A 20,294-nucleotide genomic window follows, 5' to 3' on the forward strand; every position below is an offset into this window, starting at 1 on the left:
ACATCAGATCCTTCTGCTGTTGGTGGAAGTCTCACATATTCAACTGGTAAAAAGTATCATTATGTAGCTGAGAGAGAGAGAGAGGAAGGCCGCACGAGTAACGAGATGTGCGCAAAAAGGAGCCGCTTGGCGGGGAAAGGAGTGGCGCGAACGGAGTAACAACAAACAAATAGACATTGACGGTAAACTTCATATTTTGGAGCGATCCACAGTTTAGTAGGCTTTTATTAGGCTTATATAAAGGATGATGAGAAGGATAAATGTCCACCAGGCAGTTCAGGTAGTATGGCTGTTTTCTGAACTGGAAGCAGAGGAAGTGGACGGATACTCACAGCCGGAGTCTGAGGCAAACAGCGAGGATTTTGATGACAATGTGTCAGATCCACAGGTCTGTCTTCGCTCACATCCGCACGTTCACGCCACGCCCCTTGTCTTCTACTACGTTCGCGTCTCACAACAACACAATAGGCGCACCGCACCATAGGGCGCAGCGTACATTTTGGAGAAAATTTAAGACTTAAATGGGCCATTCCCATCTGTACCGGGTCGGCCCGGGCCGGGTAGCCCCAGTCGGCCCCAGCCTGGCCCGGTTGATTCCACACATCCTTGCCTTAAGCCCATGTGGGCTGATTCTAGCCACCAATCAGAGGCTTGCTCTAATGGAAGGTGTGGATTTGCTGTCAGCAGTGGGTGTGTTGGCCCTGGTCGGCCTGAAGCAGACCCCCTCGAGAAGAGGGCTGAGAATGAGCCTTGTTTGGCCCGGAAAAATACCAGGCCACCCAGATATGTAAACAAACTACGCTACCCGGCCCGGGCCGACCCGGTACAGATGGGAATGGCCCATTAGTTGTGCCTTATGGTCGTGAAAATACGGTACTTATAGTCCTCACAGTCTTAAATATGTCAAAAGCCCAACACCTCTGTGAGGGACAGGTCCTGCTCATTGTTCCCATGGTCTCCCTTCCATCCCACTGCTGTCTGAGTCATTATGAGTGACACTGATGGAAAGGTACCAGGACCAGAGGGTTACACTGATAGGACAAAGACTGACCTGTGTCGGTTCCTACTTTTAGACGAAGCTGCTGCTGCTGCTGGTGAGACAGCTGTTCGATGGTGGTTGGCTCTCTCAGGACAGGAATGATGCAGCCTGTCACATTCAGAGCACAGTCCCTGGAGACAGGTCAGACAGTGGACAGAGATCCGGAAGATTCCACAAACAGAGCAGTTCTCTGAAACGGATATCAGATGTTATTCTAACACATGCACTCCGACTGATTTCTTCAGATTTTTTCAGATCCAACAGACCTGCCTCCATCTGGGAAACACTCTAGATGACCAGCCTCAGCCATAAGTTTTGAGCATGCAGTAACTTTTGTGTCATGATCTTCAGTCATCCTGCCTCTCTACATTGCCGTGCCCCACCTAACTATGCTCACCTGTTGCTTGTCTACTGATGATTGTCTGTCTAATCATCTCCACCTGTGTCCTTCTGGATAAAAGCTTCCTCCAGCCACAACTCTGCGCCAGATTATCTGAAGCTCTTGCAGATGAAATCCAGCCTTTACCAAGCCAAGCCTTTCTACATTTTTTGACCCCGTTTCAGCTCCCAGAACTCCTGCCCTTGCCTGCCAAACCTCACAGACCTGGATCTCCCGGCTATCGACCCCTGCCTCCTCTCTGATTCCTCTCTGCCTGCTGGACCTCAGTGCCTTCCTGATATCTGACTCCCGTGTACCCACCTGGACTGTACTCATGACCATGCCTCCTGGGTTGCCCCCACCCATGGTTAGACATTGCTAACCATCTGCTCTGCTTATGTTCCAGTGCTGCTCGTCAGGAAACTCAGCAGTCCAGCAAACAGTTCCTGAGCTCAACATCTGGGACAGAGCAACAAATCCTCACCAATAAACTATTACTGCTTCATTCTGGTGGTGTTGGCTGAATTCTTGGGTCCGATTCACTCCAGGTTCTGGTTCTGACATTTTGAGGTATTTCTGTACACACTAGGCAGTAGTTGTCATTCTTTTGGATTATAGCAATAACAAATAAATTTGTATAAAGTATATTTGACCGCATATGCTCAATAGAAAAATGAATATACCCTGTCATGTATAACCCGACATTAACTTGCGATAAAAAGTGATAAAATATCTTAATTCACAGCCCTAATGAAAAAGTGAATATTTACCAACAGTTCCTCTACTAGGACATGGACATTTGAATAGAAATTTATCAGTAAAATGAGTCATTCATCAGAGAGACTGAAGCTTTCTTCAGAACACTGAAAGTCCTAATTTCTATGAAGACCTGTCCCATGAACCCAAAGTAAAAGGCACCGACACCACCAGGTCATCACCTGAGTGCTTGTTTGATGAGGTGAAACATTTCTTAGTGAATTTGACCGTTTTGATTGTAGAGAGTGAAAGTCCATGGTTGCTGTCCCTGCTGGAGCCGTGGTGCAGAGGGAAGGCCAGTGACCTGGTCTGACTGTCTGGATGGCACGAGGCAGGAAAGGAATCACAGGCTATGTCCGTGTTCAGACCCACATCCTGGATGGAGACAAACAGCACAGAAGTCGGGATGAGTTTCACTTTGACTTCAACTACCGTACTGACCCAAATATAAGACGAGGTTTTCTTTCATTGAAAATAATTTTAAAATGTAGGGTCGTCTTATAATCGGGATCTAAGCTTTTACGTGTGATATTTTGCTGGGGTCATTACACAATAATAACAGCAGAGGGCGCCAGACTGTGTGTTCTTAGGAGAAAAAAATTGAGAAGAGTTCTGGAGCAGAGTGGACTGAAAGTGGGTCAAGTTAACTAGCTACTAAAGCAGAGTTATGGCCATTTTAAGACGACTGTGGTCAATTCAGCACAGGCGTCACAAATTGCATGCATGGATGCCTTGGACGGCAGAGAGGATGGCGTTCTGGGAGGAGTCAGCAGGTGTAGCGATCTGATGGGACACCGGGACTGCAGCAGGATGAGAGTGAGTGAGTACAGTGAGGCAGAGGCCTCATTTGACTTTTGATTTCACATGTCTGCAAAGTTCTGATAGTTTGCATTAAAATAGTATTTTTGCTCAGTATTTGTTCTCAAATTTTCAATAAAAATAGTTTATTTGAAAAGTGATTTTTTTTCTTCTTTTCCTGAAGATTAGTCTTGGAAAGGGGGGTTGTCCTATATTCGGGTCAATACGGTGTATATGTGAAAGTGTTACGGTCTCCTGTGACAGCGTGTGTGTAAATGTGTACTAACACAGTGACTAAGCTGCATTAAATCAGCAACACAGCTCAAGCAGAATGTAACACTGGAGGCAAGCGAGCGCTGCAGAAGAAAAATCCCAGCTCAGCAATTATCAAGATAGTGCTTTAATTTTTGTTTCTAAATACTTGAGGTTTAAAACTTTTAAAACAGTCAGGAGCAAGAACGGCTGTACAAACGTTCCTCAATGTCTTCAGCAACAGATCTACAGGACAGGTTTAACTATCAATACTGGCCCGTGGTGACCCGTTCCAACCCAGACCATTCCACTACGTGGAACCAAAACTTTTCTCTTCATATGAAAAGAATCAGTTTAACATGATTTTAATATGAGCTAATATGGAAAGTAACTCAAAAGAACGTGTTTCATAAAGAATAATTGAATTCTAATTTCTGTTACGATCACTGAAATGGTCTTTTCTTAGTGTTGGACTGCCACGGCCAGTGCCACGCCCCTGAAACCAGACGTTCAGATAAGAAAGATGAGAGCTAGACAATAATGGACTCCACCTTGTGCCGTAGAGTAGGAACGATTCTCTCATAGAACTCTGGATGAGGATGAGTGTCCTGAAATCAAATCAGAAAAGATGTTTTAGAGCAAATACCATCAGTACTTGGCGTGGAGGAAACACACGGGGCGATGTTGCAGGTTAAAAAAGAAAACAACCTCACTAACAGATCTATGGTTTCCAACATCTTCATAAAACTAGAAATTTACTATAAAATACACAGTTATGGATAACTGTTTTTCATCCAACCCCTAACAAAATACAACAGAGAAATGAGGACGTCATCCGTCACCAAGTTTCATCACTCCATGACTTCCAGTCACTCTCATTTTCTTCTGGCTCTTGGCGAGTGCAGACGCTTGTTTTCCGCCTCTCCTCCATATCATATCCTCAAGGCTTTTGTCTGTCTGTGTGTGCACGGCTGCTTCTGCATTTTTCTGGAAACTGGAAACTGAAATACATTTAAATGGATCTCGTTAGCTGGTCTCTCAACTCGATTGATAACATTTTTTCAACGATGAGAATGGGAGAAGGGGCTCCCGGATTCCCTGCCGATACAGACCCAGTAGGACACATCATGGACTCCTGGAAACAGTGGAACTTAATTTGTTTATCTCAGCTGTCTGTGGAGGACTCTGAAGATGTGTGGATATTCGTGGTGTTGGTGTCGGGTTTCCTGCTCATTGGCCTTGGAGGCTACCTGGCTTACCGGAAAATTAACGAGCTGTCGAGGAATATTGGCCTGATCCCGGAGCTCAGAGATGGTTTGCACCGCGCTGTGAATTCACAGATTCAAATAATTGCCAAGATGAATTGTAAGCTTGGGACTTTGGCGGAGATTCATTTTTGGCACAAAAGATGGATGCCATCAAGGAGAGAGTGGACGAATCAGCACGGTTTGGGATAGATTAATGTCCATTATTGGGATTCGGAGAGGTTGAGGACCAACAAACTGTAAGACAGAGAGGAAATTATCTCCGTCTGGCCCCAAAACAATTTCTAATCAGAATCTGGCGTCCTTGAGCCTGCAAGGCTCCAACAAAAACTTCCCCCTCAGAAGATATGTGGAATGTGCCGTCGCAATGGCAACTCAACTCTGCCTCCTTTCCCAGCCTGGGTGGGACAGCGGGAAGGCCGCTGAAGCGCCCAGGGTCACTACAACCCTCCAACCCCCCCCCATCCAAACTGAGGTGAAATGCGCTGCTTCTATCGTGGCTGCAGGAGCTGAAGCTGGGATAGTCCCAACCTACCACCCCTCCTAGTGGACACTTATGTTGTGTTGTCTGAAGTTTGTTGCATATCTGTCTGAGGTGTTTTTTTTGCAGAGCAAAGCTGCCCTCCTGGTGGGAGGGTAGCTCTGAAGTGCCTTTTTTTTCCCTCCACCTGAACCAATCCTCATGTAACCCTCTGATCTCTATTAAGGTAGCGCAACTCAGGGTTGCAAATGACCACAGTCACCAATTCTTGTCATGTGTCTTGCCCATGTATGTCTGATCTCTGTATTGTGTGTACTGAAACTCTAATTTCCCTCTGGGATTAATAAAGTATCTTTGATTGATTTGATAAATTTATGGCATGAGAGGGCGGGGCTTGGACGACAACTATCAGAGAGGCAAGATGCTGCTGAGGCTAAATCTTGAGCGTGGGAGGAGTTTGGTGAGGATGTGGAAGATGATTATTGATCGCCTCCAAATGGGAAACGACTACTTGCTGTTTGTCTGAGGCGGAGAGCAGATTGTTCCTTTGGAGAGCTATCGAAGTCTTCTGTGGAAATACTCTGATGGTGCTTCTTGATCCAAACAACATGCGTTCCGATGGGGAACCAGAGCTTAGGGTCCTAGGAATGGATCGACCAATCTCCGGAGTAGTAGTCAAACGTCTATGCAGGCATCTCCAAATCCAAGACCATGGTTCTCAACCAGGGAAGGCCTACCTAAAACAAGGCAGTTTAATTATCTTGGGTTCCTGTTCACCACTGAGAGAAGGAGGTAATGAGATATCAGGGAAGAGACGGGGAGGTAAGGTGTTTCGGGCATGTCTGGAAGGCAGAAGGTCTCTGGGTCAGGACATGCTGGACGGAGTGGTCACGTTGGCCAAGAAATGTTTTGGGGTCCCACAGTGGTGTAGTCTATGTGATACGCAGGTATACATCATATAATCACTAGAAAAAGACTTGCATTTCCATATAACCACTGGAAAATGTGCATCAGCACAGTTCTATGACATGACCACCAACCACCCTGCCATGGAAGCAAAGAGAAAATGTGCCCCAAAGAAGCTGGAGTCTAAACACATTTAGAGGTTTTGTCATAACTCAGAAAAGGTTGAAAATCAGACGTTCCTTTAGATGGGGTTCTAAGCAGTTACTTTAGTTTATTTGCGGGGTTTGCACGTTTTTGTACTTGAAACTTTGTATAAATATGTTTATTTTTTTCATTTTATCTTTATTTTTATTCATTATCTAATTCATTTTTCTTTATGTATTTGTCTTTAGCTGTTCAAATGTTAAATAAAGTTTTTATTACACATGTACATTGTGTATTTCTTACAATTAGATACCGGTAATTAATAATCAGCTTTCATTGGGCTTGTCTGATTGGCTGTTTAAGAGCAGCTGATGCTCTGGAGACTACACCACTGGGGTCCCACCAGGGGAAGTGGTGGAGGTTGTTGGGCCTCTCTGCTGGGCTGCTACTGTGGTTCTTTTCCTTGTCAAAACACAAGAGAATGAGACACTTTCATCCTTGACAATGTGGGGCTTTATTGTAAAACACAGCTTCATACAAAACCAGTATTTGGGACAACGTTCAGCCAGGACGACCAGAGCCTCCAGCTGAATCTTCTAGAAAGCCTGTTTACACCGAGAATGCATTCCAGTTATACTTTTTACTGACGTCACTCCTGCATATCTTAGGAAATGGAAACTGAGTTTGGGTGCTGCTTCTACTGTCACGTTCTGCGGGTGGAGATGGTGGACCATGTGTGGTGGTGGGTTCCGGAGGCAGAAGAGCAGGCACGGATAACGTAAAAACGAATTTAATTACTGAACGGGAACGGCAGGAACAAACACAACGATGACAACAAACAACAATGATCTGACAAAGGACAGGAGCAAAACAGGTGGTATAAATACACAAGGCTAATTGGGAAAACATGGGCAGATTAACGAGGGACAGGTAAAAACAATATGGACTAATCGGGGCAGGAGAGAGACACAGTCAGGAGGGAAGGGGCAGATCGTGACAGTACCCCCCCCTTAAGGGGCGGATACCAGACGCCCACAAGGCCACACAACACTCGAGACAGGAAGACTTGACTGGGGACTGGAAGACATGACTGGGGACTCGAACACTTGACTGGGGACTCGAAGACATGACTGGGGACTCGAAGACATGACTGGGGACTTGAAGACTTGACTGGGGACTCGAACACTTGACTGGGGACTCGAACACTTGACTAGAGACTCGAACACTTGACTCGGGGACACACTCGAACTCTTGACTCGGGGACACACTCGAACTCTTGACTCGGGGCACACTCGAACTCTTGACTCGGGGACACACTCGAACTCTTGACTCGGGGACACACTCGAACTCTCGACTCGGGGCACACTCGAATTCTTGACTCGGGACACACTCGAACTCTTGACTCGGGACACACTCGAACTCTTGACTCGGGACACACTCGAACTCTTGACTCGGGACACACTCGAACTCTTGACTCGGGACACACTCGAACTCTTGACTAGGGACACACGGGACACACTCAAACTCTTGACTCGGGACACACTCGAACTCTTGACTCGGGGCACACTCGAACTCTTGACTCGGGGACACACTCGAACTCTTGACTCGGGGACACACTCGAACTCTCGACTCGGGGCACACTCGAATTCTTGACTCGGGACACACTCGAACTCTTGACTCGGGACACACTCGAACTCTTGACTCGGGACACACTCGAACTCTTGACTCGGGACACACTCGAACTCTTGACTCGGGACACACTCGAACTCTTGACTAGGGACACACGGGACACACTCAAACTCTTGACTCGGGACACACTCGAACTCTTGACTCGGGACACACTCGAACTCTTGACTCGGGACACACTCGAACTCTTGACTGGGAACACACAGGAACTCTTGACTCGGGACACACAGGAACTCTTGACCCGGGACACACAGGAACTCTTGACTCGGGACACACAGGAACTCTTGACTCGGGACACACAGGAACTCTTGACTCGGGACACACAGGAACTCTTGAAACTCGAACACTGGGACGGCAGAGCAGGGGCCTCTGATATAGGCGGCACTACTCTGGCTTCTGAGGGCTCTTTGAGTTCCATGAGCTCTGGTTTGGGCTGCAGTAGCAGGACACTTGAAAAGGCTGCAGCCAGAAGGACCTGCAGGCGTAGGCCCCGCAGGCGTGGACCAGGAAGTGGTTGAACAGCGGGAGAGACGCGAGGAAGCCCAGCTCGGCGGCATGTACTCGACATCTGGTCAGAGCAGGTGCACTTCCCGATTTGCTGGGTCCATCGGTGGAGGCTCGGGTGAAGGGAAGCAGGAAAGGAGCAGGAAGACCAGCCCTACCACTCCGAAGAACGCTGGCGTGCGCAGGGGTGTTTATCTCACCAAAACTCCAGGATCCGCAGCTTCCGTGGGAAAAAACAGGACGGGGCGAAACAGCAGGAGAGGAGAAATGATTCTGACCACCACGGGAACAGGTAGGATGCGTCAAAATCTCCCAAACGGGCTCGACCACCCCGAAAACCTGTAGGATGCGCCGAAGCCCCTCAGGCCGGAATCTACCTCCACTGAAAAAGGAGAAAAAGAAAAAATAATCCTCCAAAAACAGATGGTAGCTCACCACAGGTCCAGGTTGGTCAGATCATTCTGTCACGTTCTGCGGGTGGAGATGGTGGACCATGTGTGGTGGTGGGTTCCGGAGGCAGAAGAGCAGGCACGGATAACGTAAAAACGAATTTAATTACTGAACGGAAACGGCAGGAACAAACACAACGATGACAACAAACAACAATGATCTGACAAAGGACAGGAGCAAAACAGGTGGTATAAATACACAAGGCTAATTGGGAAAACATGGGCAGGTTAACGAGGGACAGGTGAAAACAATATGGACTAATCGGGGCAGGAGAGAGACACAGTCAGGAGGGAAGGGGCAGATCGTGACATCTACTTCCCAATATGGTCAGATAAATGTTAGCCAGCAAGCCCTGTCACCTCTGCTACCCAATATGGTCAGATAACTGTTGGTCTTACTGGAAGTTATGCAAGTTGGACTGAAAAACAGGATGCTAAACCTCACATACATGGAACACAGCTTTTGGCTCCTACACTACCAGTGTGGCCCGGACCCAGGTAGGCAAATGAGCACTGACAGACGGACAGTATGACACTTTGTATAAAAAATACCTGAACACGTTAATGTAAGTAGCAGTAAATTGTGACAAACCACATACCTTGATAAGCATTTCTATTTCCATCCGTAGACTCATTACTTCAAGTGTCACTGACGCAACCCTCCCCACATCAGGATCTCCCACGTCATCAGGAAAGCTCAGGCCATCTGGCTGCTGATTGGAGTAACCATACAGGCAGAGCACTGCTCGTCCACCCTACAAGTTCAGCCATAACCAAGGTAAATAGCCATACATAAAAATAGACTCAGACTTGTGCTAGCTTGCAGTCAGCATGAGGGTTTATTTTATTTTATTTTATTTGTTTGTTCGACAGGGACAGTGCATGGCATTCAGCCATACCAGAATTAGCCATAAGCTAAATTTCATCTGTAGCCCCTGGGCTGGAAGAAATATACAATACAATTAATCCAGCAGCACATATAAGTAATACATCATCTCATAAAACAGGCTTTCGGAGTTCCACACTGTTAAATGTCACAATAAAAACATAACAAAATAAATACAGTAATGAAAAACACAACAATACAGTACAGGGCTGCACAATATATCGAAAAATTATCGTGATTGCGATAACAGGACGTGCGATAGGCCCATCGCAAAACACGGCAAAAACAGCTATAAATGTTTGGTTCAAACATTTCCATCCGTGTCATACATCAGCTTTTTGTAAACCAGCTCTGTTTTTTATGCAGAAGTATTATTTGACCAATCAAATGTAGTCCTTCTGATATGCGGCCAAACAGATGGTTCCGTTCACGTAAAACGCCCGCCCCTACATAGACCCTTTTGGAAAGCAACACCCAAACAGAGTTTGCGGCGCCGTTCCCTTGTTCGTCATGCTGGCTCAGAGCAACGAACGCACTTTGTGCTGATGTTTCTGGATTCAGCGCTGCTTTCAAACGTGAACGTGACTCCGCTCGGTGTCGTTAATAATTTTTACCGGGCTGACTCCGACACGTGCCGGTGAACCAACCCACCTTCATGTCGCTAGTGTTAGCCCCAGGCTCTGGTTAGCTTCCAGCTAAAAGGCTACAGCACTCTCCTCCCAGTCCCACCCTGCTAAAGAGGGCCTGGAAAAGTTCCCCCACACATCAAAGTGATTGTTCATTTATGAGCTTTTATAACCTTGTTTATCAGGATAGTTGATTTGCTGCTGCACATAAACTGTCAGTCAGAAGCTCTGCTAGCCGGTTATCTTTCAATTTGTTAGCTTGTTATCAGAATCATAGTTGCAGTTTCATCATCTGAGCTGCTTTTAAGATCCAGGTAAATTTGTTCAATTTGGGGTTAAAAACAAACGTTTTGACATATTTTCCATGTAGTTTTTTTTTTCAGTTCCTCTTCTGAAAGGTAGACAATTGTTTTTCTCTTTCCCTCAAAAAATCTTAATATTCTCCTAGTTTGGCCCAGCACAGTTCACTTCCCAGTTGCAGCAACAGCCTTATATCATAACCACATAGTAAGTGGAGAAAATGCTCAGTAGCAATGAGAGAATTTGCTGTTGCATTTAAGTGATGTTAACTATAATTTAACATTTAAACTTATTTCAGATTTTTTTATTTATTCAGAAAACCCTGGTAAGGGATGTTTTTCTGTATTTGGAGCATCAGAAAAAGTTTTATGGTGGAGGTGACGTTTTAAAGTCACTGAGAAGCTGCATGCATGCAGTTTGTTGTTCTGCTGCTAATACAGTAGCAGGTGCAGCTGCTAATACAGTAGCAGGTGCAGCTGCTAATACAGTAGCAGGTGCTGCTGCTAATACAGTAGCAGGTGCAGCTGCTAATACAGTAGCAGGTGCAGCTGCTAATACAGTAGCAGGTGCAGCTGCTAATACAGTAGCAGGTGCAGCTGCTAATACAGTAGCAGGTGCAGCTGCTAATACAGTAGCAGGTGCTGCTGCTAATACAGTAGCAGGTGCAGCTGCTAATACAGTAGCAGGTGCAGCTGCTAATACAGTAGCAGGTGCTGCTGCTAATACAGTAGCAGGTGCAGCTGCTAATACAGTAGCAGGTGCAGCTGCTAATACAGTAGCAGGTGCAGCTGCTAATACAGTAGCAGGTGCTGCTGCTAATACAGTAGCAGGTGCAGCTGCTAATACAGTAGCAGGTGCTGCTGCTAATACAGTAGCAGGTGCAGCTGCATATTTATTCAATAAAAATGTTATGTTGTAATGGAATTCATGCATTAGTTTTTGTTTGCTTTGAACCCAGAGCAGCCGTCACTCGCCAGACGACATCAACACTGCATACTTTAGTATTTGTTCATTTATCGTGAGTAATATCGATATCGCAATATTAAGCACTGTTATCGAATATCACAGGTTTTCCTAATATTGTGCAGCCCTAATACAGTATTAATATGCAATTAAAGGTTTGGGGAAGTTACGATTAATGGGTGCATGACTGAGTAGATTTCAGCCATGATTTTATCTTATTTTTACAACCAGTAAATGTACTACTGTATCTGATCTCCTTTGGTACTGACTTCCAGAACTTGGAGGTTCCAGAACATGCTGATCTGCCAACCTCAGTACGTCTGTACTGTCCAGCACAGTGACCTCCACTGGTCGCTCTAGTGTAGGGCTGGGCGATATGGCAAAAATAGAATATCACGATTTTTCCAATATTTTATCACGATTTCGATTTTATCACAATTTTTTACCCATGAATAGCATAACTTCAATTGCGTATTAAAGAAGAGAAACATTGAATAAATAAACATTTATTCATATTAGGGATAATAAACACAGTGCTAACACACTTATATTTTAAACTCACACCAGAGATGATAAAAGCCCTGAGAGAAACAATTACAAAAATCAGTTTTTCTCGTTTTTCAAGTAACTTAACATAAATTAAAATCGTAAACATATTTAAAGTGCAAACATGTCAATTGCAAACGTATTGTGCAAACATTAACTTGTTCAAAATACTATGTAGCTCCCAGTTGCTCATGTAGTGGATAGTTAAGCTCAAATACGGCTCTGATGTGCGGCTGGACCAGAGATCGCTTGTGGTCGCAAATAACTGCGCATTCTGAATATTTTCTGCAACAAGTCTCTAAATAAAGTAAAATTTTCCAGTGCAGATTGGAGACAACCCATAGAAGCACTGATTTGATCTCATTTCAGAGAAAAATAGAACAGGTTAGATGCACCTAATAAATAAAATTACTAACAAACTCAGGAATCTTTCTTTGCTTCACTGTTCTGGTGCTGAGAATATCACTAATGCGGATGAAAGGAGATACACAGATGAATTATTTGGAGATTTATTATTTGGAAACTACATTTACTGCAGCTGGCAGAAGCAGAGATTGTTTCTGTTGATACACGGAGTTTACAGAATCATTTTAAATTGTAATAGGGGAAGACTGCAGGAGGGAGCGGTAAAATACAGGGGGTCCCAGCAAAAACAAGAAACTTTACGAGTCTGATGAAACTCGCTGGTTTTCCATCAGGCAGTCACGGGGCAGCTCCAACGACCCAGTGACCGAGCTCAGTCCGGTACCGACACCGGCTTGGCAGAGGGTGGACGAGGCGGCGTCATGCTCTGCTTAAGAAGCGGTGTTATTTTCCTGCTTCATAAGAAGCGTCCAACGTGTTTTTACGCTTTCCCCAAAGCATGTCACATCGCTAAGTTGTTAGCGCCGCGCACTAAGGAAACCCTGCGTTCCTCTTCGGAACGAAAACCTCGTTGTCGCTCTCAGCCGCGGCCGAAGCCATGTTTGTTCACACACAGGTGAAAACAAGCGGGGCACTAATATATTACTATGACTCACTCTGATTGGTTAAGGGTCAAACAAAGGCGTGTCATTCGCCTGACCCCGGCTTTCCACAGGAGCCGTCAGCAGCACGTTACTGCAGCAGCACGTCATAGCTGCTGATAGGAACTGCTGTGGTCAACAGAACCTTTTCCACTGGAGCCGTCAGCAGCCGTCAGCAGCGCGAGTCGGCCGCGTCTCAGGAGCAGCATGTCGCGGCCTTTACGCGCCGGTTCTATTTTCTACGCGCGACGCCTCTGAAACGGGTCAAGTTCGACATTTTTGGGGAAGGAAAGACAGGAAATCGGACGCGGAAATGGAGAGAAGCTCCCGAGATTTTCAGAATAAAGAACGTACTGCCTTCTGGTCACTTTACTTTAAAAAAGGTTACTAACTGTGCGTCCCCGTGAGAAGTTATCACCTAGCTAGCGGTCTCCTTTGTTTTTCAGGTCCGTATTGGCCATTATAAAACGGACAGAACATAAAACACAAACCATGTTGTAGTTTTCTCCTGCTTGTTGTTGTGTTTACTGACGAAGTCACTCGTGTGACTTCGTGCTCGGTCGGTGACAGCTGCTCCCCTGCTGCTTCGCGTCTCGTGGGAAGGGCCGAGCAGCAGCTTACGCGAGCAAGACGTGCTGCTGCAGTAACGTGCTGCTGACGGCTCCCGTGGAAACCCGGGGTGAGGTAAGTTCCCTTTTCATTCAGAGGCAGAAATTCAACAGCAGAGCTGTGAATCGTGATAAAAAGGTCTCTCAAAAATGACAGACCGTCAGATGTGTAGATCGTAAAACGGTCTAAAATCGTCATATCGCCCAGCCCTACTCTAGTGGTTCTACTTTCAGGAAGTAATGATATGAACTCCTATAATGGAGGTGCAGCAAGGTTATTCATATGCTAAACAAGCATTAGCGAAACATAGAAAAGTATCAAAAGTCAAGAGTTTGTGCTTTTGGATAATGCTACAGTAGTGGTAATCTAATGTTTTTTGTCTAGGACATGGGGCTGTGCAATAAATAAAAAATTTATCGTTATCAAAATTTTTGACTCTTATCAAGATAATTTTTCCCATGTCAATAAATTTGACAATAAAAAAATGAAGATGTGTGTGGGTTGGCAACGTTCTTGTCCCTTTAAGAAGCTGAACCACCTTAAGTCACGTAAAAATGTGACTCAATGTAATACATGTGACAGCCCCATCTAGTGGACAACTTTTGTTTTTGCGCATACTTGTAATTATCGTCCATTTATCGTTATAGAGGTGAAATCCTCAATATATAATGACATTGATTTTAGGCCATATCGCCCAGCCCTACTAGGACAAGAGAACAGGATCATCTGGTGTGAAGAGAAGGTTCTGCTCTGTGGCCCTCCTTGGCTGCTGATGGTGGTCGGAGGGACCGGTGTTTGACAGCCTCACTCCTGTTGGTGTGCCCCAGTGCAGCTGTGGCTACATGTAGCTCATCACCATCAGTGTGTGTGTGTGTGTGTGTGTGTGTGTGTGTGTGTGTGTGTGTGTGTGTGTGTGTGTGTGTGTGTGTGTGTGTGTGTGTGTGTGTGTGTGTGTGTGTGTGTGTGAATGATTCACTGCAGTGTAAAGTGTTTTGGAGTGCTCTGACTCAGAAAGCCACTAAATAAGTGCAGGTCATTTGTCCTTTAGTTACCTGAATGGAGTCCACAGTTGCCTTAAACACAGGATTGTTGTGTTTCACTGTTCTCCAGTACTTTGGCCTGTTGAGATTGGTCAGATTACAGCCATACTTTTCCAGGATATTCAGTGCTGTAGAAAAACTCTGGAGAGAAGCTAGAGTCTGTGTAGGAGGAACACAAGTTGGATTATTTTAGTGGAAAAACAACATGAAACTTAAGCTATTAGTTTGGTCCTGTTGAATACTGATTTAAATACTTGTCTGTACAAGCCACCCCTTTGCCCTTTCATTACCAAATATTTCAACATTAAATGTATGGAATATGAGCCATGTGTGCTCCCTAAAGTTGGGTCTACACCGGGGCCAAAACGTCTCCTAATTGCTTCACTTTTAAAGGTCTTTACCAGGGTGCTGGAGGACAAAATCACACATAGTAAGACCTCGGATTGAAGACGACTAGTATGCTTTTCATCTGGGTGGTGAAACTGTCTAAAATCCATCTTGAAATATTGCAAAGCTAATTTAGGATGAATAGGAGTTCACCAACCAGTCTTTGTGTGCATCTTTGACTTGGAGGGTTTACAACTATGTCTCTCTAGGTATTTGGGGGTATTTAAGGAATATGGCGTCTCAAATAGCGCTGCTTTGTTAAAACCGAAAAAGACTATTCTGAATTAATTCCTATAAAAATTCCAAGAATCGTATTGAATTGATTCATAAGTTCAAAAATATTTTTTAATTTGCCCTTTTTACAGCTAAAATTGGAAGGACAAATCTAGGTGGCCACTTTAAGGTTTAGGTCTGAAAGGGTTAATACAGTTTCCGCCGGTGAACTGTAACTCACCCAGTGTTGCATCATTGAACTGTGGGCATACAATTAATGTAACAGCTCAGAAAATCACTTTAATAGCACTGACCGATATCAATATCGAACTGGAACAGATTGAATTGGATCGGATTGTGATCATCGATTGTTAAAATTTGAATTTCCTTTTCTGTTTGGAGCTTGTATTAGAAACAAGTGTGTTCTGTGTTCTATGACTTCCTGTGGCTGACCTCTGACTCATCTGATTACCTCCACACTGAAATCTGCACCATGACCATTTGCTATGTATAAGTGTACTGTTACAACTAGGGATGTCCCGATACAACTTTTTTCACTTCCGATGCGATACCGATATTGCAGCCTTCAGTATTTACCAATGTCAATCCGATATGTTATCAGCGCAAATAATACATATGTAATGTCCAGAAATGGTCAACTTTTCATGTACAGTTTGACCCCTCCAGTGTTTGGTGATATGGAGACAGGAGACTACATTTGTGGCATTTAATCTGCCGGATCCTGCCATTCCATCAGCTGGAGTCCGGGCCTCTCTGCAGCTCGGAACACATGATAACATACTGTCAACAAACTGTTCCCTGCTCAAGGTCCTTCTGTGCCAAGCCTGCCTGGTTATCTAGGCCAGACTGGACTGTTATAAGAGTGACTATTTTCAGCTCATATGCGTTAATCAATTGTGCAATGGAAAGAACAAATGTTATATGAAATGATCAATAATATTAGATTAATCTGTGCTTGAACTACTGAAAGTTTGAAATGAAATGAATGATTACATTGAATGATTTATATATATGGTAATCAGTAATGTTTGATATGACAAGGTCAACTAAGGTTAAGTTAAACTCATGACACATAGATATTTCTTTACCCCTAATCAGGGCATCTGGTATCTGAAAGAAGGCGTGATGTTCTGAGGTTTTCTTGGTAATATCCCTTAACATGGCACGTTCCGATTGGACAAGAATTCATAATATGAGAATATTAAAACAGCTCACGAGACGATGACTCAGTTTTAGAGAAGGCTACGGAACGGCCGTCCGAAGCGAAACCTCTTTAACCCAGAGCATTTTTGACAAGCTGTCAAAACCCTGCTAAAAGCTGCCAACCGCTGACACAGCAAACGGTTCCTGCAGAACAAAGCTGATAGTGTTCTGACTCCCTAAGAGTCCTTCTAGACACAAACTAGTTCCAACCTGTCGTGACCTGGAGATGACTCTGGACTGACCTGATCGTACTGCAGTTTTCCTACGGACTTCGGTACCTTGGGGTCACCCGACCCTCGACATCTCAGATCCAAAAGAGAGACTCCACTTGGGGTACATAGACATGACAGATTGCGTCTGATGCCTTTTTGACAAGAGCCAACTTCATGGTTTAATGCAAACCAATTCTTCTGACACCCAGAACTCAGTTCTTCTAGATACGAAAGTTCTGATAACCTCATATAGTCACCAAACATCACGTTCCATCCACCTAGATCCATCATCACAGTAAATATTAGTTAACTTGTCATGTTTTAAATTGTTTGGAAAATAAATTCTTACTTTTTATAAACCTGACTCTCTTCTTGAATCAATACAGAGTGTTCTACAATTCATGAATAAACAAAGATTTCTAAATCTTCTGGTTAAACATTAAAGACCAATCAGACTGGATTTCCATATTTATATGGAATATCACATCACATTGGTCAAAGTGTAGAGTAGTATATTAAGCTTTAAAAGCACCAAAATACATACAACAATCATCTCTCTACACATACTTTTACCTATTTCATAATGTGGAATGTAGAAAAGGCTTGATCAAGTGATTTTACTCAAACAGAAAACAAAAGCCAGGAACAGTAAGAATAAAAAACTGACCAATTTTTATTAACCTTTGGTTGCATAAATGTAAACAGCTGAGGTTAGGGACATAAGGAAAAAAAGACGATATTGTTCATTGACCAACCGCTACAAGTTGAGAGTCTAAAGTTTAAATTTCACACACTGAGAAAATCCTCAAGCAATGTTTTGTGATCCTGCTTCAAATGCACGATGAGGTTGGACGTATTAATCTTCCCCAGTTCTGTTCCACCACGGGAAACTGATGCATGACAAGTGTTGCACTGAGCCAAACTGTATTTTTCGGACTTTAACAAAAAATACAGCCACATGGCTGACATCGCTCCTTGCTACTCTGCTAGCACACACTGTTCTGATCACGTGGACTTTGCATGCTGGATCTGGGCGCTGCTGGAGGGAATTGCTGGAATGGAATTTAAAGCGGAACGTAGCCTACTGCTAATATCGGAGATTTTTGATGCAGTCCGATACAATCCAATACAGTGTTTTGTGGGCTGATATCCGATATCAATATCGGAACTTGACATCTCTAGTTACAACTAAATGACTGGATTTAGTCACCTTGTGTTGTGTTGTATTGATGTTTTTTGGCCTTTTAAAGTGAAACGAGGTTCTTTGTTCTCACCTCCTTCCTGTTGCTCCCAGAGCTGTTCTCTATGACCATGGTCTCAGCTGCAATGTGACGATATTTGGAGCAGGGCGGTAACGGCAGGTTAGCCATCGCCATTACCCCAGCACGCACATCCACCACTCTGCCCCCAGAGTACAGACACACTTCAGCCTGATCCCGCACTTCCTGCAACTGCTCTGAGAGGGATGCCATTCTACGAACACACACACAAAACAGGTACTTGGGCTAATGACGGGATCTTTGAATTTGATACTATGAGGTATGTGCCCAGCATGAAAGAAGAGAGCAGGAAAAGCTTGCTACAGTTCACAAAACCATGTGAATACAGTGACAAATGAGATTATGTAGGTCATAGGACTGGTTCATTTGCTGTGTATATTTTAAAATAAAAGCAGCTGAAACCCACAGCGCTTTGTCAGTTGTTGTAGGTGGTAGTTTGGTTCCCGTGTCTGTAGCATAACTGAAGTCAATTAGTTTATAGAATTAAGAGTAGTGAATAATGAAGTATTATTGGATGTAGGAATGCTGTGATAATCATATATTTACTAGCAATCATCATTGAACACCAAAAACAAAAAATAAAACATCATAAAATATTTTTTAAATATTAATAAATAAGCTTATCTCATGTTGGAACAAGCCAAAGAGCATCCTTAATGCTTCCAGCGGCTGAAATATTTTTTTCAAAATTCCCACAATAAGGCATTGCCGCAGGTAGCCAATCAGTGACGATGTCTTATGTATCATTAAAATCATTTATGTGCAAATTGTCAATAGAAAATCTTCAGCTCGTGCTTTTCAAGATTTTCCTAAAGACAATATTATTGCCAGATTTCAATGGAAGCAGGATGGTCACATAGACATACATAAATACTGGACACCCCCCCCCCCCCTGTGGTTTCTAAAAGTCTATTATGAAACCAAGTGGGCGGTTCCCACAATCGCCATCTTGGCTGTGCCACACGTCTCATCATGTCCAAACAACAAAATGGGGTTGTGGGAGCAAATGATTGACACCCATAAACTCTGACCCAATGTAGCTATGAGCCAACTGAGCTAACGCCGAAGCAAACACAGAGCTAGGAGCTATCAAATCATTGATAAAATACAAGCGCAGCCTCAGACCGCAGCAATCGGAGCCAGGCGACCGGGGCCAAATACGTGAGCTCAAGCTCCGCTCCTCCTCCGCAGTGATCAGCAGGAAATTAGCTGAAAGCTAACCCAAAGCTACACGGAGCTTAGCGCCAACCAGGCCCCCACAATGCGGCTCAAAAATTGAAGCAATCCCGGAGGTACCAAAAATTACAGTTCCACTCTCATCCACTAGGGGCTGGTGTCAGAAGCGAGCAAATCCTCATTGACTCCCATGTTAAAAATACCAATTTCACAGCAGAAATAAACATGTTTACAGCCTGGTACCAAAACATGTTTTTGGTTTAAATCATCTAGTTTACACTCATGACAACTCTGAGGGGGGTGAATTTTTTCTCACTCTTCTGTTTAAGTGTATTAAAAGCCTAAAATTCTGTATAATTAATGAGCATCAGACCCACTTGACCACAGAGCTAGCTCCGTGGAAAGGCCTCAGTAGAGCCTCGGTCTGGCCTGGAAACTGTTCCGGGATTTTGAGTCTCTGTGTTTGTGTATTCTGTTTTAGATATTATTTGTGCAATTGTTGGACAAAACGACTTGCTGTGGCATTAATTGCACTAATAGAGCGTCCAAGGAGTCTCCACTTCATTTTTTTCGGTAAGTAAAATTATATTTATGTATTTTAGGTCACTGCCGAGCTGAGCTTAGATTTTAACATGTACTGTTTAACCATGAAATTTAAATGTAATAGGGTAAACCCCAGTGTATTTAACATAATGCTGCACTTTAGAAAATGGGTTGAAATATAACATGTTGGTGGAGCTGGGTTCCGACTATCGGCTTGTGGAGCTCTCGGGAGACCGATGTTTTCCACCCGTTCTCGCCTCCCCGCAGCTCGGCGCATCTCTGTCTGATCGCGGCTTCTGACTGCTGTGCGGGCTGTCGGCTTGTGGAGCTCTGGGATGGAAACCTTTCCACCCGGTTCTCCCCAGCGGCAGCTCTGCGCAAATCGCAGATTGCAGCGGCACTTGTCTGCTGTGCGGCTGCTGGCTTGTGAAGCTCTCGGGAGACCTCTGTGTTCCACCCGGTTTTACCCAGCGGTCAGCCCGGCGTATCTTTGACTCAGAAGCTCTGGTGTTGTGCACAGTTAACTCCGATTGCAGCTAGGTTGCTACCTCCGTTAGCTTAGCTCCCACCTCTGCGTTAGCTTTGGGTTAGCTTCAGGTTAGCTTGTAGCTAGTTCGACCGGGTGT

At 44.5% G+C, this 20,294-nt stretch overlaps 1 protein-coding gene across 3 annotated transcripts in view; it reads right to left on the minus strand.

Annotated features, from left to right (window-relative positions):
• rnf31 (ring finger protein 31) overlaps positions 1–20,294 on the minus strand; it is a 75,060-nt gene that overhangs the window by 49,671 nt on the left and 5,095 nt on the right. For 2 of the 3 annotated variants that reach the window (XM_015957568.2, XM_015957567.2), the window contains exons 2-7: positions 17,944–18,142; positions 14,646–14,792; positions 9,259–9,414; positions 3,776–3,832; positions 2,357–2,549; positions 1,052–1,229 (exon numbers count right to left, since the gene is read on the minus strand). In XM_015957568.2, the coding sequence (XP_015813054.1) occupies positions 1,052–1,229; positions 2,357–2,549; positions 3,776–3,832; positions 9,259–9,414; positions 14,646–14,792; positions 17,944–18,141 (929 nt within the window). In that variant the 5' untranslated portion in view covers position 18,142. The remainder of the gene's footprint in view (positions 1–1,051; positions 1,230–2,356; positions 2,550–3,775; positions 3,833–9,258; positions 9,415–14,645; positions 14,793–17,943; positions 18,143–20,294) is intronic. The other variant, XM_054747215.2, reaches the window with a different exon arrangement.

This window comes from Nothobranchius furzeri, chromosome 11 (assembly GCF_043380555.1).
Source record: "Nothobranchius furzeri strain GRZ-AD chromosome 11, NfurGRZ-RIMD1, whole genome shotgun sequence".
Classification (NCBI taxonomy): domain Eukaryota; kingdom Metazoa; phylum Chordata; class Actinopteri; order Cyprinodontiformes; family Nothobranchiidae; genus Nothobranchius; species Nothobranchius furzeri.